We start from the raw sequence: 22,653 nt of genomic DNA, 5'->3' as shown, positions 1-22,653 counted from the left end.
CGACTATTTACAAATGAGGTACGTTTAAACTTGATCGACCCTTTCCCAAAAAACCCTCTTTTCCACAAAGACAGTGTCATCATATGGCTTTGGGGGGCTCTGGGCAAAACATAGTTGGGGGTCCCAGTCCGGAAGAAATGTGACATTTTTTACCTATTACCTGCTGCTTAGAGCTCGTGTGATGTCAAACTGTACCAAATTATATGTTAATCTTTAACAGGGTCACAAAACAACATTTGAATTATATCTTGCCAGAGAACCCAAAAATCCTTAAGATGACAATGGGTAGAGGGACAGAGTAAGATGTAGAGGTGCGTAGATAGGTATAGATAGATAACTAGAAAAGACAGGGAAAAATAGAGGGAAAGTTAATTTTCCCAAGGGGCAGCTTGGAACGTTAGGACCCTGGACAATGGCCACTTTGCCAATGCTTTGAAATGTCTCTGTTCAAAAAGCAGTGCTTGGCTGAGAATTTATATAGAGACTTGTAAATATTTATAGAAGCTAGCCCTAAATACTGAAGCTTTGAATTTATAAGGAAAACAGGAATAAGCTGTTGTCCCAGATTTACTAAGCCTTTGCATTTTCTTTGAGTCACACAAGGCGACGCAAGGAGAAAACTAAGATTGACTAAGATTTACTAAGCCACGCAATGGGCGATTTGAGCCACCTTGTGTCGCTATGTAAGGAAATGTAACACAACACAGAGGCTAGAGCTGCGTTACATTACATTTAAGCTGGTAAGCGTTCCATGGGTGGAGCTTGGGCTTTCCTGTGCATTGAGCCATGGATATGGCACAATTTGAGATTTACAAAGGTTTGTAAACCTGGGATTGCGTCAAATCGGTATGCCTCCCAGAGGATGACATAACAACGTGAAAAATCTTTTTTCTCCTCATTATTTCCTCTTTCTATGTGTGTTGCATTCTGTATCATGCATAGAACAAAGAAAATGCCTCTAAGGATAGTTTGTGTGTGGGAATGCATCCCTTCCCGCACAAAAACAATCCTGCACTTTATGCACGCATCCTTGGACTATGGTGCCCGGCTGCCTGCATTGGCCTTAAGCAACACACAGTGCACCAGAGCAAGGATAGAGCAGAAATGCTACATATATTTGTAAATATGGAGCATTTCTGCGCTGTCTGCTTCACGCAATGCAGTGCAACAACTTTGTTTACTGCCCTATGTTGCATGAAACATTAGTAAATATGCCTCATACTATCAAAAGGGACAGCTTAGACACATTTCTCACTAGCACAAGTACACTGCCCTTTGTTTGACAGCTGACGGTATCCCACCAAGACAGATCAGCTATAAAAACTGAGAAATCTGTGTGACTTAACCATTACGCTGCAGGGTTGGGTGAATTCTAATTTGCACTAGTATCACATGCAAGGTGTGACCCTTGGCAGACCTACACACAGTTGCGGCTAGTATTCGGGAAAAGTGGCGGGCGGGGAAAGAGGGTGAGTCACAAAACAAAAAAAGTTAAATAAAAAAACTTTCCTGAATTCCGCTGCATTGCCGCTCCTCTGGCTCCCCTGCAGGCATAGGCTCAAAGACAGCCCTGCGTCCAATCCTGACGCTGCTCTCACAGCATGAGAGCGGTGTCTGGAGTGGCCTAAGCACCCTCGGTCTGCTCTCACAGGAAGGCTGGGATCCTGTGCCTGCTGTCTCCATCCCCGGCAACGCAGCTCGGGTTGGAGACAGCGTCAGTGCGCATAACGGTTTGGCTGTCCTGAGACGGCCGGCCAAACCGTCATAAGCAATGTCGTCAGTGCACCTACCGCCCCACTTCCTGTAGCCCCATGGCCCCGCCCACTAGTCTCCATAGTATGAGAAAAGTAAAACGATAATAAATATGCTTTATTATCATTTTGACCATTAAGGATAATGGGGCAACCCAGTAACCCTCAGAACCTGGGCGTAATAGTGAAAGCAAAGAACAATGGTTCTGTCGGGAAGTAAGCAAACTAACTTGGACATGTACTGAATACACTTTAGCACTATACAGGACACACACAGACCCAAAGAAACAGAACTGAATTCGTGTTACTGGATGGAATAATATTAATTATTGTAATGAAAACACCGAAGTGTTTACAGGGTAAACCAACCAGAATACACATACAAAATGGAACAATTGGTGAAACAGTGATTACTTAAACAAAAAAATCACATATAACAGATATGTACAATAAACAATACATAGAGATAATAAACAAACAGATCCAGCTTGAAGTACATAGGCCACTATAGGTTGTGATTTCCTTGTTCTATATGTGGATTTGCACGGAAGCATAGGACAGGTAACGTCGACGTTTCGACCCAATATGGTTGTGCCAATTAGTATGCATCAAAGGGGGTCTTCATCAGGACAAGGAATAGGTTGGGGACCTGTAAGCGCAAAGAGTTTGGTGTCAGGGCAATGTGTGCGTCACATGTAAAGGAAATGGTTAAATTCCCTTGTGCGGCAATATAGCTCACCTGGGAAAGCGATTTAATTAATTGGAAATAGATTCCTCGTGTCTCTTATGCGGGGCGCCGACATCAACTTTGGTGGTAAATTCTGTTCAAATTCTGCAAAAATAAAGAGGAGGGGCTGTTGCACGAATTAAACAGACTACGTGTCAACGTAATTAAAGTATGACCGGTTTAAAAGAAAAGCACGTACCTGTAGGACGGTAATTTTGATTTGAAAAGGGGAGTGGTGCTGTCTCAACAATCGCCACGTACTGCGGACAAAAAAGGGGGGCACTATGATTAAGGTTGCCAAGGAGGTTAAATTAGAAGGGGTAATAATCGCTGGCGAGATATCTAAGGACATATGTACACATTAATACATCAACCAATGCAGGGAACAGCATAAATTAAGCTATTTATAGTAAAGGACTGTCATCCCTCCAATTATTACCATTTAAAAATGGGGGCCATACCGGAGGCAATTAGACACTTGTAGCAAAATCGTTAAACAAGGATACTAAGTTATAGGAATGCTGAGCGCTGGAAAGCAACATTAGGTAGAGCAATCACGGCACAGTAGTTTCACAACATCTTAGTGAAACTGAGCGAAAGAGCCATGACGTTAGTTAAACAACTTTAAAGGAGTTAAAAATACCAAACACTGGGAAGTAACATTAGGTGGAGCAATTACGGCACAGTGGTTTCATACCATCGTAGTGAAACTAATTGAAAAAGCCCTGACGTTAGGGTGGAGCCGTAGTGGTACAAGACACAGAAGACTATATAAAAGAGATCAACCAACAACTCAGCTGTCCGGACAGTTACACAAAGATCCCGTGTGATCCTACTAAGGAAATTGCGAAGCTAATCCGTGACCTTACTACTTGCGGTATGGAACAGGGATTCCTTTCAGAATCTGAAAGTAAATTCCTTAACAAAACCAACCCTAGGATTCCTACCATCTATACCATCCCTAAAGTTCATAAAAACCTACAGAAACCTCCCGGAAGACCAATAGTATCTGGCTGTGGCTCCATCTTGGAACCCTTGAGACAGCACCACTCCCCTTTTCAAATCAAAATTACCGTCCTACAGGTACGTGCTTTTCTTTTAAACCGGGTATACTTTAATTACGTTGACACGTAGTCTGTTTAATTCGTGCAACAGCCCCTCCTCTTTAATTTTTGCAGAATTTGAACAGAATTTACCACCAAAGTTGATGTCGGCCCCCCGCATAAGAGACACGAGGAATCTATTTCCAATTAATTAAATCGCTTTCCCAGGTGAGCTATATTGCCGCACAAGGGAATTTAACCATTTCCTTTACATGTGACGCACACATTGCCCTGACACCAAACTCTTTGCGCTTACAGGTCCCCAACCTATTCCTTGTCCTGATGAAGACCCCCTTTGATGCATACTAATTGGCACAACCATATTGGGTCGAAACGTCGACGTTACCTGTCCTATGCTTCCGTGCAAATCCACATATAGAACAAGGAAATCACAACCTATAGTGGCCTATGTACTTCAAGCTGGATCTGTTTGTTTATTATCTCTATGTATTGTTTATTGTACGTATCTGTTATATGTGATTTTTTTGTTTAAGTAATCACTGTTTCACCAATTGTTCCATTTTGTATGTGTATTCTGGTTGGTTTACCCTGTAAACACTTCGGTGTTTTCATTACAATAATTAATATTATTCCATCCAGTAACACGAATTCAGTTCTGTTTCTTTGGGTCTGTGTGTGTCCTGTATAGTTCTAAAGTGTATTCAGTACATGTCCAAGTTAGTTTGCTTACTTCCCGACAGAACCATTGTTATTATCATTTTGGTTTTCAAGTTTTGCAGTTGCTGCTGGCGGAGGTGGGGGGGGAGGCAGGGGAGGCGACGCACCTCCGCCATAGCGTAGGAGCCGAAGCTGCCTACACACTCTCCAGACTATATAGTCCCTTGGTGCTTTACTGTAATTGCTATACCAAAATAATTCAAAAGTATTGATTTATTAAACATGAGAGGATGAAATGCTGAGACAGTCTGCCAGATTGTAACATGTGGCTCTTGACGGCCACACACAGAGCAGCAAGTTTACAAGCCCTGAGCAGCTGCTATATCATTCGCCTCCTATTGTGTTTCTTCTTCATTGGCTGACACAGTGGTGAATGTTAAGAAATAAACAGCACAAGCGTGCACTTCCCAAGCACTACGGTGTAAACCACCACCACACTTAATAGATCACATAATTAGTAACAACTCATGCTGTAGGGTTGGTGAGACCTCAAGCATGGGCACAGTGTGAGCAGGCGGCAGCCCCCAACAAAAGCATGTAAGCCCTGGCACCTATATTTGTTAACAAAAAAACATAGCAGTGAGTGCATTAAGTAGTATTTCCTGCTTCCGGAATAGCCCAAAAATCACATGATGAAATGACACCAAACCTGACAAGAGGTCAATGGACATTGATTTCCGATTGCTCTGTGTGATTTTGTGTAAATTTGTCAAGCTGTTTTCGAAATATCCGCAAAAGGAACATTTATAGATTTCTGATAGTTTGAGTTTTTAAATTGGATTTCAAATCAAAATCCCTTTTTCTGATCGGTATGGAAAAGCAAAACAACAGGTGGTAAAACTTGCGAGTAGGCACAATTGCAGTGTGACTCACGCAAGCACTGAACTGTGAAAACCCATCATTTGCATTCATAAAGGGTATGTGGCGGACACACTCTACTACAGAAAGAATGAGACGAGTACAGGCAAAGGAGGGGAAAGCGTCTTCTTTTTCTTTTTTATAGGCTTTGGGGCACATGCATCAACATAAGGTATTGCGATTCCATAAAAGGAATTTTTTAGAAATCGCTATTTAGGAATCGCAATTCCTTATGCATGTAGGAATCGCAAAAAAAATTGAGATTCCTACATATTCCTTAATTGCAAATTGTAAATTGCGATTCGCAATTAAGGAATGCCTTCCCATTCATTCCTATGGGCCTAGAGGCCCATAGGAATGAATGGGAATCGCAAGCGCAATAGGTAATCGTAAATTGCGCATGCAATATCAAGGTTGCAAGGGTGCCAAAAGGACACCTTAATGCACCCCTGAAATTGCCATGTGACCACATGTTGCACACACACATGCCCCAAGGCCATGTGTGTGTGTAACATGGAATTTTGAAAAATGCTCTTTAGTGCATTTTTCAAAGTTTTCGATAATTACCATCAACTTTAAATTGATAGTAATTTGCCATACCTAATTGCAAAAGCGCAATTTAAAATTGCATCATGCATTGCATTTAGGGAATTGCAATTTGTTATTCCCTAAATGCAGTTGCAATTTAAGTAATTGAAATTTGCATTTGGGTTGATGCATCCCAAATGCAAAAATACCGGTCACAAAGGGGCAGATTCTGCAAATCTGCCCCTTTGCGAGTGGTATTTAGAATGATGCACATGCCCCTAAATTTGGATAGAGGACTTGTGAATCCGAGATTAGCAAGACAATATACATTTTTTTTATATTTCAATATTCCCTTACTTTATTATTCCAACTGCTATCCCTGAACCAGAACTAGATATTGCTGCACTCAGGACATGGCCCTCAGCCATACTTTGTTCCCAGTGACAGTTGGTACTGGCATATAAGGAATGCAGCCATAGAAAAATATATTTTTTAATTATTAATAACCTTACTTTCATAACGAATCCCTATCAAACTTTACAATGTTAGTTCATCTGAGTTTGATCTTGGATAGTTGTCTACATATTGGGCAAGCATCAAGTGTAATATTATGGGTTCACAAAACTGTCCCCCAAAATTTGCATTTCTTATTTAAAGTCACTGGTACGTGCAGGGCAAGGAGCAGGAGGTACTTGGCACAAGGTGTGCTCAAGTGCCACTTCCTGTGATGAGTGGCCACTTGCCATGGCCTCAGGCTGCGCACAGAGGGCAGTTGTGCCGGAGGTACTTGTAACTGAAGTCCATGCCCTGATCATATATAATGCTTAAGAACCACAATTGATGGACATAATGCAGAACAAACCAAAACATTCACCCCCAGTCAAGAGATCTGGGTTAAATCCATCATTCTTTTGCTCACCATGCCACCTCAGTTTAGACTTAGCCATATGCAAATCAGTCTTGACCCTGTGCCTCATGGGAACAGTCCAGCCCGAACTGCAAAGCCAGGTCCTCCCTGGACCGGAAACAAGCATCCTAGGACAGGTTTCGGGGTTTCACCCCTCTTCAGCCAGGATAGCTTGATTCCAGTGGCACAGTGAGCCCAGGTCCCACGTCTGGGCATACCTGGTGCACTTAGGGCGAGAAAGCAAAAGACACACAATTGATGGACGTAATGCAGAACAAATCAAAACATTCACCCCCAGTCAAGAGATCTGGGTTAAATCCATCATTCTTTTGCTCAACATGCCACCCCAGTTTAGACTTGGCCATATGCAAATCAGTCTTGACCCGGTGCCTCATGGGAACAGTCCAGCCCGAACTGCAAAGCCAGGACCTCCCTGGACCGGAAACAAGCATCCTAGGACCGGTTTCGGGGTTTCACCCCTCTTCAGCCAGGATAACTTGATTCCAGTGGCACAGTGAGCCCAAACAAACGATGGATTTAGGCCCAGATCTCTGTACTGGGGTGAGTGTATGACATTGTTCTGCATCCTGTCCATCAACAGTTCTTTTTGCATTTGTCAACCCGAGTGGGACGGGTATGCTCAGACGTGAGTCATATATAATGCTTGCCATGGCTACAGGCTGTGCCCGGTATTTATTTGGGGAGCAGACACTTGGCACCAGTTGCTTCTACGGCCAAACTGGGCTTGCTAGATATGCCTGAAGGCCCCAATAGCTTCTATCTGATTAAACATGACTCTATCTAAACCGATTACCATTGAGAGGGGCATGAGACAAATTTTTTTTTGTCCTGTGTCCTATGTGGCATATATCTTGAAATGTTCAACCTAAGATTACTATCAAACTGTTTAATTTATTTAAAAATGGATGATGCACAATTTGTCATTGACATCTCAATATACATACTAAGGCCCAGATTTACAAAGATTTGGTGCAAGGTTTGCATCCCTTTTTTGATGCAGACCCCACGCAAAATCTATTTGGGGTTTTACAAAGCAATTCAAATTGTGATTTGTGTTATTGTGTAAAAAAAGAAAAAAAACTAAGACAGCACATTGCTCTGTCTTGAGTTACTTTGCATCAGCGAGGCATTCCATGGGTGGTGCATGGGCGCTCCCATGCACCCACTCATTAATTTTGACGGTGTTGGAAATGGCCCATTTGGCAAGGTTATCTCCAAACTTTTTGCTTCTTCAACCTATTTTTTCTTGACCTGATTTTGATGGCTATAGGACTCTGGGCACTTTACCACTGCCGATCAGTGCTAAAGTGCATATGCTCTCTATGTAAAGTAAGATTATAATAGGTCATCCTTGATTGCCATGTTTGATTTACTGGTAAGTCCCTAGTAAAGTGCACTAAGTATGCCAGGGCTTGTAGACAAATGCTACTAGTGGGCTTGTAGCACTGGTTGTGCCACCCACATAAGTAACCCAGTAAATGTGTCTCAGACCTACCACTGTAGTGTCTGTGCGTGCTGCTGTTAACTGCCATGTTGAGCTGGCAAGTGCACCCACTTCCCAGGCCCTAACCTTCCCTTTTCTTACATGTAAGACACCACTCAGGTAGGCCCAAGGTACCCTCATGGCCAGGGTACAGTGTATGTGAAAGGAAGGACATGTACTAGTGTGTGAGATGTCCTGATAGTGATATTGAAAGGCTATCTGTCCCATAAGCTAACATGGGAGTTAATTGTAACATCTTACAAGTATAACTTTCCATTGAGACAAGATCGAGAAATTAAGTTTAGGTTCTCTGTACTCAGAATGTAATAACACATCTTTTTAGGGAGATGATTATTAAATTGTGTGCTTGAAAATAACACTTTTAGAAAGCGGACAGTCTTTAAGCATCCTCTGTGCCTCGGCTGTTTGTGGATCGGCTGTCTGGTTTTAGAGTGACAGGTGCTTGGGAGGTGCATTCACTGTAGAAAGGCACGGGGAGTTGAAGTGTGTCCTGCCTTTCCTGGGTGACTCAGAGCTGAGCTGAATAGACCTTGGCTGCATTTAGAGTGGTGGGAGGAATTTCACTTACACCTGATTAGGCAGTGTCTCCTCTGCACATTGCTGTCTCTACCTCCTGTAGTGAGGCTGGGCCAGAGAGGTCAGAACTGGTTTGGAGACCCTTGCACATAGAGAACAAAGACAAAATGGGATATAAGTAGTGGACCTTAAACCCCAGAACTTTAGATCACTTCTGGAATCAAGAGGAACCTTTGCCAAAGAGAAGAGTTGGAGAGCTGTAAGGGGGAATACTACCCCTTTGCTGTGTGCTGTTGGCCTGCATTTGCTGTTTAAGCCAAAGGAAGAAGACTGGAACTTAGCTGTGGATCTGCTTGAAGAAGAATATCCAAGGGCCAGTGTGTGCTGGCCTCCTGTTCTGAAGTCTCAGAGGCACAAAGACTTCACCTCCCAGTTCCCCTGAACTCTATTGCTGACAGTTCTGACAGGAGGTGCCTATTCCTGTTTTGGGCCTCTGGAGGTTGTTCCTACTGTTGGGCGCTGGAAGAAACTTGAAAGACGCAAGTAAACCTGTTTCCGACGCCATCAGGAATGCTGCTGTGATGCTGTGACCTGCACCAAGGCCAGCGGCACTGCTAGTGAAGTGCACAATGCACCTCCTGGCCTGCACCACAGCTCCGACGCCCTTCGATGCCTGTAGTTATCGCCATTCCCAATGCCAGCGCTTGCGCCGACTCGATCACCATCAGCGCCTGCATCCTGTTATTGCAGCACCAATAACTGCTGAGGGTGACTCCACGAACTCGCCGACCAACGCCTCACTGCCGACGCAACCGACTTCCCCTGTCCTGGACACGACACGTCGTCTCCTTGCAGACACAACGTCTTACCTCCTCTGTGGCAGCCAGGAAGCCGGCCTCAACCTCGGCACCGAAGCATCACCCCCACAACGCCGTGCATCGTCATAGACTTTGTTTCCAAGGTACTGTTTATTTGGTGGTCCATGTGACTGGAAGCTGCGCAGCTCTCGGTCAGCTCTGTACTAAGGATTTATTTCTGTCACGACATCGCAATAGCCCCAAGTGGGCTATTTGTTTTCTACAAACTTAATTTTTGCAACAACTTTTCTAAAGTCATATTTTATTAGCTGTAAGTAAGATTTTTATTGTTTTCGTCCTGTTGAGTTCAGATAAAGATACTTTATCTTTCTGAACTAGTGTGGTGTCCATTTGTGGTGTTATCACTGTGTTACTGTGTGTTTTGAGTACAAATACTATACATATTGCCTTTGGTATAAGCCTGTCTGCTCGTACCAAGCTACCAAGGGGGTGATCAGGGGTTATCTAAAGTGTGTATCCCGCTTACCCTGACTAGAAGCAAGAGTCCCTACTTGGACAAAGGTACATACCTCTGCCAACTAGAGATCCCATTTCGAACACTGGAGATCAGCGGTGAAGATTCAACATGTATTTGTACTTGACCCACAGTAATTGCTGCACACTACTGGTATAGTGCAGACTATTACACAACCACATACTGTTTTTGTTCTGTTTCTGGTGTCCTCCTAGATGTACTTTTAATACTGAAACTCTGTTTAGCTGTTGCACTTGTGAAGTCTTGACAAAAAATGGATCAACTTCTGGCACCTGTACATCTACATGATGAAGGAGATAAAAGCCTTTTGCAAGGAGGGAGGGCTGCCTGTGGAGAGAAGATACACAAAGAGGGATCTGGAGGCACGCTTGTAGTCTTATGAGTTCAGACTCTGGGAAACAACACTATCAGATGATTCTGAGGAGGAGAACTTCGCTGACAGTGAGGGACAAACAGAGAAAGATGAATGGCTTCTAGCTGTTGAGCGGCGGCTGAGAGAGTTTGACCGGGAACTCAAGAGGGTTGAGGCCAGAAGGGCCATAGCTCAAGAAAAGGAAAAGTGTGTAGTCCATTAAGTGACCTTGGCTGGGCTGGAGGTGAAGTTCAGCTTGAATGGTGGCAGCAAACATTTGGGGGCAGATTTGTTTCCTGGCGCATCCCTGCAAATCAGCAGGGATGCGCCAGGAAAGATGCGTCACGCAATTTTACCCTTGCGCCACCACAGATGTGCCGCATTTACAATGCAGCGCATCATGGCGCAAGGATAAACAGACGCGTTTCGCATCTGATGGCATAAGGGCGGCCCATTGCTGGAGTCGTGTCGCAAGCACGACGCAACTCCAGCAATGCTCAGGGGCTGCCCATACCGAACATGCTGCGTCATGCCTTACGCCTGCTTCAAGCAGGCGCAGGGTTTTGACACAGCAGCGTCGGAAAAGTGACTCAGTGAAATCTTGTAGATTTCACTGCATCACTTTTCCGAGGCTTTTTCCGACGGAACGCCCACCCTGCATACATTAAACCTGACGCAGGTTTAATGTAGCTCAGGGCTTTACAACGTGACGCATCTCCCTAGATGCGTCACGTTGTAAATAAGGCGCAACATGGCGCATGGTTTACGCCGCTGCTGCGTCACAGAAGTGACGCAACGGCGGCGTAAATGCCTCGCAAGGGGCTTGTAAATCGGCCCCTTGATATTTAGTGCAGAGGAAGAAGTACACACACCCAGAGATGTGGCGCCTGACTCAAAGGAGGGGGGTTGACATACACCAGGTGGTTCAGGTTTGATTGGGGACCTGGCACAGGGGATCATTGTCCTAGTGGTGGAAAGGTACCTACCTCTGCCAATTAAAGACCCATATTTCTTAACAGACGGAAACCCATTTTGCAAAGACATGTAGACATGGGTTTGAGACAAAATTGTGTGCTTGTCTGAAGCTGGTGTAAAGAGGAGATACATCTTAATTTCTCCTTCTTACTTCCTCTTTGCACATTCACTGCATTCTGTAGCCCACATACAAAACGGAAAAAGCCTCCAAGGATATTTTATTTCAGGAAGATACCCTTCCAGCACAAAAACTATCCTGTCCATAACACAGGCGCCCATGCACTATGGAGCAAGGGCACTTGTGTTTGCGCTAGGATGCCACAAGTGTGCAACTCTATGGAGATAGCAGAACTACGCAATTTGTTTAAAAATATGGAGCACTTCTATCACCAGGTGATGAAAAGCAGCGCAGCAACTTTGCTTATAGCACTGCATTGTGAAACTTCTTTGTAAATATGCCGCTACCTCTTCATAAAAATACAAAGAAATTCTTGTTATAGAAAGCTCCCATTTCCAGTCACCTAACACATATTTGGAGAGAGAAGAGCACTTCAGTGTAAGTCATCATACTGAATTTGGCCTGTGTATGAGACCAGTTTGGACCACCATTAAGGGATGTACACATTTTCTAAAAATATTGAGGAATAACATGACTGTGTTCTCCAAGTCTGAATCCACTCAGCAGCACCTTTCAATTAGTTTTTTGCATGTGGCTTCACCATCCCTAGCTCTTTATCATTTGTGTGATACTTGCGTTGCGCAGCATGGTGTTCTTTGTGTGCCTAAGGGTGACGTCACCATTGTCCCCTGAAGTACATATGACATTAGGCTAAATTTGAAAATGTTTAGCAGCACATCTCATTTTCACACCGTGTTTTACTTCAGCAATCTAGATAAGCCTGCCCTATGTCTGATTGTGCAGAAACCTAGCACCTCTTCCAACTTCGGAGTCCTTAAAAAGGTCAGCACTTTCCCTTAATTTTGAACACACCTAGGGGCATATTTATGAGCTTTGCAACATGCTTGTACCACCCAACATGTACATGCACGCAGGGCTGGACTGGGAACCAAAACCGGCCCCCACCCATGCGGCGCACCGGGGGATTGCCCGGTGCCCGCTACGGCCAGTCCGGGCCTGCATGCACGAAGCAAAGCTCTAAGTCATATTTATCAAGCCACACAAAGCCACTTTGCATGGCTTTGAATGGCTTCAAAAATATGGAGTAATGCGTTGCATTACTCTGTGCAAGGGAGGCGTTCCATGGGTGTTGCGGCGGGTGTTTTCTTGCAAATCCCATGTTTTTTTACTCTTTCCTAGGGAATGTGCCAATAAAATATGCCTCCCCAGGTGAGGCGTAATGAGGAGAAATATCTTTATTTCTTCTCATTATTCCTCTTTCTACAAGCAAGAGGAAAATGCCTCTATGGTGCAAGGGTGCCTGTGTTGGCCTACAAAAATGTTACCAGCGCAGGGGGAGAGAACAGGAATGGGTCATATTGGATACATACTGTGCATTTCTGGGCTTTCCCAGTGAAGCACGGCAGCGCAGCAAGGTAACTTGCTGCACTGCACTGCCCTGCACCACAATGCTCATAAATATGCCGCCTAGTGACAGAAAATTCTGCCTTTCGTCCCCTGGTTAACCCTGCAAGGATGTGCTTTGCTGTCAGTGGAACTGTAGCCTTCATACCTATGTAAGCCTAGAGATGCCACCTGTTGGTTGTTAGTGGAACTACAGCCTTTGTTGTTCATGTAATTTATTATTTTGCCCTTCAGTGTATTGCAGTCGTTCTTCTTGAGGTAATAAATGTCATGTGTGATGCCACATCAATCGTGTGACTCAGGTACTGGTGATTTTGTATGTGGCGTCAAGTGATATTACCGTTTGTGATGTAATCTGTACGGTCAATTATAGAGGTTGCGAGTAATTTATAAGGGGTGTAGCATAGCTAACCATAACTGGGCAATTTCAGCAGGTTTGTGGTTCTAAGTTATGACCATAACACACCATTGACAGACTTTTTCAGAGAATTTTGTGTAATTTGTGCCATACTCTACTGGATGATCTTGTTAATCAGTCATGACACCCCTTTTTAGGTCTGGCACAACAGTGTTAGCGGTCTGACTGAACCTTAGATATTACAACATTAACATAGATATCAGATCATCTTAAAAATATTGTACAGAGATGGGCTTTGAGTCAGCGTTCCATTGGTAGAGCATGGATGTTCCCATGAATTCATACATGGAGTTTGGCGCATTCCCAGGTTTACCATGAGCGGTAGACCTAGGAATGTGTCAAAATATTACGCCTTCCGAGGGGAGGCATAACTAGTAGAAATATGTTTATTTCTCCCCATTTCTTCTTCTTTCTACATGTGTTGCATTCTGATGAAAACGGAGAATGTGGAAGAAGCTTCTAAGGATTGTTTTTGTCTAGGAAAGTTTCCCTTCCAACAAAAAACAATTCTACCTACAACACAGGCACCCTTGCACCACAGCGCAAGAGTGCCTGTGTTGGTGCTAGGCAGCACATTGTGTGCCAGCTCAAGGAGAAGACAAGAATCCATCATATAATGTTAAATATGGCACATTCCTGTCCTCTCCATTTCACACAGTGCAGCAAGGTGTCGTGCTGCGTTGAGTTGCGTGACAGTTTGATAAATCTGGGCATCAGTATTTTATTCATTTCCTACAGACATCATGGCAGGTAAAGGGTTTCCCTTTCTTGCACTGGGACAATTTCCACGGTTTAACACGAGTATAAAAACAGGTATTATTGAGCGGTTTGCTAAATGAAATTTTCTAAATTCAGTTGCTTCAAGCAGGATGGTAGACTCTTTTCATGCAAATTTTTCCAACATCGCTCCGCCCATCTATCTTCCAGTGCCGGACTGGCCACAGTGGGCACCGGGTGTTATCCCGGTGCGCCAGAAGGGTGGGGGCTGTTTTTTGACCCATGGGAGCCGGTTTCGCAGCAGTGCTGCCATATCGGCCCCCTGTAACAAAAGTAGCAGCGGTGCTTGACACTAGCACCCCTCCTCCCCATGGGTCGAGGCTTCTCAGTAGCAACCCCCTCCCACCCCCGGGGCCAGTCGAGCGGAATTGCCAGTGCTGGTTTCTGTTTCCAGTCCGGCCGTGCTATCTTCTATCCTTTCCCCTTTTTAACACTTTCACTTTTATACACATGTCTCTGTTTACTACTCATTACTCCTCATCCATATCACAGCAATGTGGCTTTAGCTTAGTGGGCGGGGACCCTTCCACCTGCATTTTTTCCCAAAAATGTATTTGTGCATTTTCCGTCATGTTTGTGGATGTAGGAATATTAATTTCATACAGATGTGTCAGGATCAAGGTCTGCCTTTTGTAGAATAATATGGGTGATTTTTCAAACATGAATATGGACATAGCACTTGCTTAGTGTTTTTTTCAGTTTACTACTTTTTTATTTCTATGAAGAAGAGTGTGCCTTTAGATGCATTTTTCCAAACTCTTGCCCTCCTACTCGTCCTATAGTGTCACAGCAATGAGGCTGTTGCTCAGTGAAAAGGTGTGAGTTTTGTACAAATGAGATCTGAAGTTCAATTTCCCAGCATCTCCAGTGTTTTCTTTTCCTAAGCCTAACTCCAGTTAACAGGCAAAGACAAAATGAGCTTTTTCTATTATCTCATAGGATATGTTTACAGTCAAAACATAAAAGCAAAAAAAGGAGTAAACAAGTATTAGCAAAGACACCAAGAGCAAAGCAATATTTATCAAAAATACACGCAACACAGCAAGCCACCTTGCTGCGCTGTTCTGCATGAAAGGGGAGGAATGTGCTGTATTTACTGTTATGCAGCTCATTTCTGTCCATTCTTATGCTGGCGCACTTTTGGCTGCCTATCGCCAACGCAGGCACCCGTATGTCATTTTGCATGGGTGCCTGCATTGCTGGCAGTATTGTTTTTGTGCAGGGAGGGCCGCCTTCCTACAGAAAAGCAATCCTCAGAGGCATTTTCCTCTAAGTGTGCTGCACAATGCAGCACACTTAGAAAGAGTAGACAGCAAGGAGAAATGAAGGATTTTCTCCTTGTTACACCTCTGGTGGGGAGGCATACATTTCTGACGCATTCCAAGGGTCTACCACTGTTGGTAAATCTGGAAATGTGTCTGAATCCAGGGGTGGATGCATGAGAACACCCACTCTCCACCCATGGCATGCCTTCCTGGTGCAGAGTAAAACAAGGCAGTGATTTGTGCTGCCTTGCGTTACTCCAGCTGCGGCTCCAAGGCCATGGCGGAGGAGCGTACCCCCCTGGCAGCAGCCTAAAAAAAAAGAAAACAATAATACTCCTAGGTTTATTATCGTTTTATTTTGTTTCCTGGCCGAGTCTTTGGGGGCAGGGCCAGGGGGATGACAGGCACTGAGGAAAGTAGTTGCACTCACTACCTTCAGTGTGCCGGTTTGGCCAGGACGGCCAAACTGGCATGCGCACTGAAACTGTCTCCAACCCGAACTGTGTTTCCGGGTTTGAGATAGCAGGCACAGGCTCCCAGTCTCACTGGGATGCAAAATGAGGGTGCTCAGGCCAATCCTGACCCTGCTCTCATGCTGTGCAGCATGAGAACATTGTCAGGATTACCCACAGGGTAGTTTGGGAGCCTTTACCTGCAATGGACTGGAGCCAGAGAGGAGCTGAAGACCGGCGATGCGGCAGGTAATTTTTTTTATTTTTAGGTCTCGCCTGACCCAGCGCATGCGCTGGTCTGGCGAGACTTATTGAGAGGGCTCCAAAAAGTGCTTCCAGGCCAGCCTAGAGCTACAGTGCATGTGTGCGGGCGCGCGCGCCGCTCTTTACCGCGATTACTTTCGCTTTGATGTTTGATCGTGATCACTTTCACTTTCGCGGCCGCACGGCCGCTTGGCATAGCCAATAGGTCTCGCTTTTGGGACCTTGTAAGTATTTAGTTATGCAACTGTTGCATGGCTATACACTTATAAGGTCCCAAAGGCGAGACCTATTGGCTATGCCAATGCTTGTTTTGATTGTTTGTCCGTCCCCTCTGTTCCCCCATCCCCCTGCCCCACCACTTTGCCCGGACACAGGCTCCTACTGCGTTACTCTAGATTTATCAAGTCACTCCACTCAGAACCACGCAAATTGGCCTAGCATAGCTTCATAAATCTCGTTTAGGTTTTGTGTTGCCCTTAAGACCCCTTGTGTGGAGCAAGGGAGACGCAAAACCTTGATAAATATGCTTCTAGAACTGGTTTTAATGTGCTAACCCATGCAAGCACACATGAAGTTTACTTGCATCAGCAGATTAAAACTAGACCTTGTATGCTTGTGCTCAGTGAATCTAAACATAGAAGTAAGTACAACAGCCCTTATGAAGTACTATGAAAAACTGTGTCAACATTAGACTAGCTTTACAAGTACTTATGTTATGCCTCCTAACAGATGAAAATAACTGCTTGTCTTCTGTGACTTCCTAAATGAAAGCAGAGAGAACTCACACACATCTTTGTTTCTGTTCACAGCAACAAAGGGATGGAGCATCTTCTCAGCATGAGGTGTAAAAATGTTGTACCAGTCTACGACTTGTTGCTGGAGATGCTGAACGCTCACACCCTGAGAGAGCACAGGAAGCCCATAAACGCTGGCTCTTCTAGCAGCCCATCGAAGGAGCATGAAAAGAGGGACTCGTGTTTGACAGCTCAGTGACTTGATGGCGTGGCAGAGGTGGAGCAGACAGCACTGAAAGAGACCAAGCTAGCGACCATTTTGAAGTTTATTGGAAAATGGACGCTTGGAAGTGATGACTGACAGAACCACTGGGGGTGGAGAGGTATCTGTGCTCCGTATGCCCATAGGAGCGTGTACATAGGGGCATCTGCAATTGACAAGGGACTTGATCACTAGTCATCCTACGTCACTCCAGCCATTGTCTGGATGCTACTTGGCTGCGAGATCTGCAGGCAACTTAAGCTTGTGCCTTGCGAAAACTACAAGCGCTAATACATCTCTCTCTATATGTCCATTTTAAGATCAATGAACCACTATTTAAGACACAATCATGGCATGACTCAACGTCAACGTGAACCTCCAGAACCACTCAACCAACCATGTTTGTATGGTGACTTGGATCCATTTGCAATTTGAGCTGTAGATGTTGTGTACAAATGTCTTATACTGAACTTTGTATTGAAAAAGGCCTCCAAAATAAACGCATAACTTATTATTCTTAGGAAGGTTCATGACTATGTAAATATTTTTGGTAACATACAAAACCTGGGAACTTTTACTATTTCTTTCATTGCCACGTAGAAGTTTCCAGTGGAAAAATGGCCAAATTAAACACTTTCTTCCTAGAGAGAAGGATTATAATGTGAAGTTTTCAGAATTTTGCATCCTGATGTACATTTTTATGTAAAAATAAACTTCATACAGTTTAAGTGTTTCTTTTGTTTATGCATATTGTCAATAATGCACAGCACATTGTACATGGATTCAGGGTCTTGGATGTACACATTTTACAAGATCAGGACAGTGATTACCTTTTGGGTCTTATTTACAAGCCCATTGCACCGCCGGTGAGTCTCTTTTTTTGATGCACCAGGGACGCAATAGGTTTGCCCATAGTTACAAGGCCACGTAAAGTCACCCTTAGTGACTTTTCATGGCCATGTAATTACGGGCCTTTTTCAAGCATTACTCTGCATGAAAGTGGCATTCCATTGGTGTTCCTGTGGGTGCACCCACGAAACATCTATGGAACCTGACTCATTCCCAGATTTACAACATTTTGTAAACCTGGGAATGCGTCTGCCTCCTACGAGTGGTGCAACAAGGAGAAATACTTTTATTTCTCCTAATTTTTCCCTCATTCTGCAGCATACATAGAAAGAGGAAAATCCCATCAATTATTGTTTTTGTGCAGGAAGGTGTACTTTCCTGCACAAAAACAATCATCCCCGCAATGCAGGCACCCTTGCAACATGAGGCAAGGCCGCCTGCACTGGCGCATGGCAAGCAATTGTGCAAGAGAGCAGGACAAAGCACACAGATGTGTTGTATTGTTGTTAATACGACTCAGCCCTGTGCTTTTAAAATGACACAGCTCGGCACAGCAACATGGTTCGCGGCGTCGTGCTGCATCATTTTGCATTAAATGATGCCCCCTGTTTCTGTCTTTCTATATCAGCACTGGCCAGTGCAGGTAAGTGCGGTGGGGTGGTGAGGCGGGGGGATGTCGACAGACGGCGCAAAATAATTTATTTATGTACTTTTCCTTATTCAGTCATATTTCAACATCCACCCCCACCGTGTCCCGCCCCACTGAGTTTACCTGCACCGGCCGCTGCTGCTATAGCTGTAGCGGTGTTGCTGTTATTGTTTTGATACTTTACTGCTATAATTTACAAACATCTTTATTTTATTGTTGACTACGACTGAGGTCAACTATACATGTAAACCTCAGGCAGGGAGTAACAGAGTGGTAACCAATAACAACACGAAGGTGGAAGTATGATCTGGTCTCTGAGATTTACGGATTTGCCTCACCAGGTGCCTGTGAGGGATTTCATAAAAATGACTAAGTACAATCTAGGCTGAGTGAGAAGTTAATTTATTGATATGTTTATCATTTTTGTTTTCCCATATATGCAGCACTTTCAAAACAGTTTTTGGCAAGCTGAAAAATAAACAGTAGGTAAAGTTTGATTTTTTTCCCAAAGTGTTTGCAGAAAATGTTGATGACCATGTGATAATTGCTTCTGCCCCTTGGACCATTTGATTAGACTTAAATTGGTGCCATTACCAAGCATAATGCTAACATTGCTGAACGATGGCATAATTTCCCAAAAAGCATAGAGGTAGCAGGAAGTGACATCACACAGCATTGGACTCCCAAATACTCTCCAGGACATCATAATATCACACACCCTTCTGCCCTAATAATAGCCATTGTACCTTATTGGAAATTGGAGCCTTCAGCATGTCAATAAATATTGATTGATACCGGCAGATATACCCACCTACCAAAAGTAGAAGAGCCTACAGGTATGCCTACTTTTAAAAGAAAGGTACTCCAGCTGGCCAAATGTTTATCCCCTTATATAGCCACACGTGAATACTAAATGCAGTCCATAAAAATATCATTGTATCATATTGACGTTTCTTCAGATTACGGCCTAGATTTACTACTCCTGTGCATATTGCTTGCAGGATGCACGGCAGTGCAAAGCAGCGCAAACAGCAGCACCCTTAAGCTTTTTGCCTCAATAGGTGGTGCACGTGCACCACCACAATCACTTTGCATTGCAGGGTGCCAACCCCCAATTTATGTATTCCAACATGGCATCACAGGGTGAGAACAGCACAATCAATCCTGGAATTCCATGCAAAGCCAGATCTACTAAAGCAGCATGACTTGGCTTTTTGTAAAAACCAGCAGCAAATGAAGCTAGGCACAAGCAAGGGGAAAGGGAAGTAGTGTGTGATATTCCAAGGCATAATCTGTAATTTCGGTGAAAAGGCACATTTTACACAGATTACCTGTAGAGATCACACAACAGCAAATGTAAATCCAGTCATCTTTATTCCAGATGGATGTCCTCAGCCGGGAGCTCCTTACATGACGCTGCCACAACAGTAATAATATCTCTCTATAACATTAAGAGACAGGCACTCCATATTTCAGGGGTGCAACAGGGTGTCCTTTTGGCACCCTTAAAATTGCATGCACAATTTGCTACTACCTATCTGGTACTCGCAAATTGCGAATGCAATCCTACTCATTCCTATGGGCCCATAGGAATGAATGGGAAGGTATTCCTTAAAAGCGAATCGTATGTAGGATTCACAATTTTTTTTGCAAATCCTACATGCATTGCATTTTGCGATTCTTAAATAGCGAATCGGTAACATTTGCTAATTAAAATCGCAAAAGCAATTCTTGATACATCTGGCCCCAAATGCCCAAACACCTCCTTTTTGCAGCCAAAAGGGAATGGCATATTTTGCAATCTAAAGTTCTGGGAGCGAACAAAGAAGGAAAAAGTAGCTGCTGAGGTTGCTTTGGTAAGCTTGGCACCTTGATTGAGTCCTCCTGAAACGAAAAATTCCCAACGTATAGAAAAGTAATGAAAGTTCATGTTCATTCTCTGTGCTCTAGAAGTCTCCAAACTTTTAGTAAACTCTGCTTGGACACCATGCCAATAGTTCAAGTAGTGGAAAAGCTACTCATGACTTTCAGTCAAGTCCTCAGCTAAACATGCAGTTCTAGCTGCTATGCAGGATTTCTTACATGTTGTCACAGCGGGCCTTATTTATGAGTGGCTTGCGCCGCCAGAGCATCGCTTTTTTTGATGCACCAGTGGCGTAAGCTTCCCAATTATATCTATCAGGCGACTTAAAGCCACTCTGTGTGGCTTTGCATGGCTCATAGATATGGAATAAGACAATGCAGTGCAAGTCGCTGCATTGCCTTACTCTGCATCAAGGAGGCGTTCCATGGGCTTTGCCGTGGGTTTTCCCATGCAGCACCCATGGATTTTGATGCTGTTCAGTCTCGCAACGCCCATTGGGCTCAAAGGGCTTCAGCCCCCTCAGCGTGTGTGTCAGCCCGGGCTGAAACAGCTTCCCGGGCCCACACACAGCCACAACTGAGTACTTCACAGGTCTTTAAAAGACCATTTACTTGGTTAACGAGGCATTGCTTTGTTGTTCTTTCACCCTTCTTAGAGCCCCTGCATCTTCACTCTGCCGATTGCTGGAAGAATTAGACCCCCCCCAAAATTTCACTCTAGTTGTGCCTCTGATGCTGTCCCATATCTGATCACATAAACCCGTGGCAGCTCCAAATCCTTAGGCCTCCCCAGAGCAGTCGCAATGAGGAGAAATATTCTAATTTCTCCTTGTTTTTTCCTCTTTCCATGTGTGCAGGATTCTGCAGCACACAAAGAAAGAAGAAACCACCTCTCATGGCGCAAGGGTGCCTACATTGGCACTAGGCAGCAAGTACTAGCGGAGGGGGAAGGGACAGGAATGCACAGTATTTTATAAATGGGGTGCATTCCTGCCCTTTCAAATTGGTGTAGGGCGGCGCATCAAAAAGACTTGTGGCGCTGCCCTACACCAATTCCTCACAAATGAGGCCCAATGTTCTTTGTCTCCAGGACCTTCTACACACTACGGCCCTAGAGGAAAAGGTACAACAGTAAGCAGGCTCAACTTGTCAGGAACTGGGCTCTTGGGTCAGCTGATGGATTTGTTACCAGTACAAAAGGGGGTGGTGATGGACGGAGCATCAGAACCAATCAAACACTCACACCCAGTCAACAGATCTGGGTTTGATCCATCACCGTTCTTTAGCCCACTCTGCTTTTACAGCACATTTTATTGATTTTAGGAGAAGAAACAGAACAACAAATTACTTTGCATAAAATGTCAGTCTCATCATCAGCCAGTGTAAGGCATAATTCTCAAAAGATGAACAGCCTGTGGCAGCACAAGCCTCGGAGTGAATTTCTAATTCGTACATCTGGAAGAGCCCCTAGCCCACCCACAATTACCCCGAAGGACCCCTCCAACTTACATCTTGTTTAGGCTTTCCTCCATCATGCCTATATTTTCCTTCAGCAATATCTTACTTCACACATTGGTGTTTCTGTAGAGATACACAACTGCATCCCACTCTTCCATGTATCGTTAGCCAGGGTCTTTGTGCTACCCTACTCACAGGCAAATACCTATGGTCTGGCATTATGCCCATTGGTTGTAGTATCCTTTTAAGCCCAGGCATGTTAATCTCTCACCTGATACCCAGTAGGGCTATGCAGGGCACAAAGCTACTTCTTCTTCCAGGTCTGTCCCCAATTCAGCATTCACTTACTTCCAATACAGTTCTATTGTGTCAGGATTTCCTTATCAAACCATACCGCACTTAATTCCAATACAGTTGTATTGTGTCAGGGTTCTATATCAAACCATGGTGAATAATGTATATCCGTGATAGTACACGCTTTACAATATTAGTAGTCATAAATTCGATTGTATGGAACTTTATCTAGTGTATATACAGGCTTCATCCTACTCCACATCCTAAGTGGGTCCCTTAGCACCTCCACACGGTTTGCAGTGCATTCTTTAAGTTGCAAATCATGACACTGTGCATGTTGAATACTGAGCTTTGATGTAGATGTGGTCAGATGCATAATGTCATTTTGAGCCATAACTGAGTTGGGGATATCAGACCTTTAAATTATAAAAGAATTTGTCTACCGGGGTGACTTTGCGGCAGCTGTCCATGTCCAGACATTCAAGGTGAAGCTGAATACATTATCTTCACAGTGTTCACTACTTTGATGTGGTGATTAACTCTCCCTTCAGT

At 44.2% G+C, this 22,653-nt stretch overlaps 1 protein-coding gene across 1 annotated transcript in view; it reads left to right on the top strand.

The window, feature by feature from the left end:
• ESR2 (estrogen receptor 2) overlaps positions 1-17,721 on the top strand; it is a 557,334-nt gene extending 539,613 nt beyond the window's left edge. Inside the window, exon 9 of the mRNA XM_085626206.1 lies at positions 16,802-17,721. Within this exon, the coding sequence (XP_085482332.1) occupies positions 16,802-16,985 (184 nt within the window). The 3' untranslated portion in view covers positions 16,986-17,721. The remainder of the gene's footprint in view (positions 1-16,801) is intronic.
• The last annotated feature ends 4,932 nt before the right edge of the window (positions 17,722-22,653 follow it).

Source organism: Triturus cristatus, chromosome 9 (assembly GCF_964204655.1).
Source record: "Triturus cristatus chromosome 9, aTriCri1.1, whole genome shotgun sequence".
NCBI lineage: Eukaryota > Metazoa > Chordata > Amphibia > Caudata > Salamandridae > Triturus > Triturus cristatus.
Note: the sequence above shows the minus strand (reverse complement) of the source record. Positions and strands in the feature narration are given on the sequence as shown.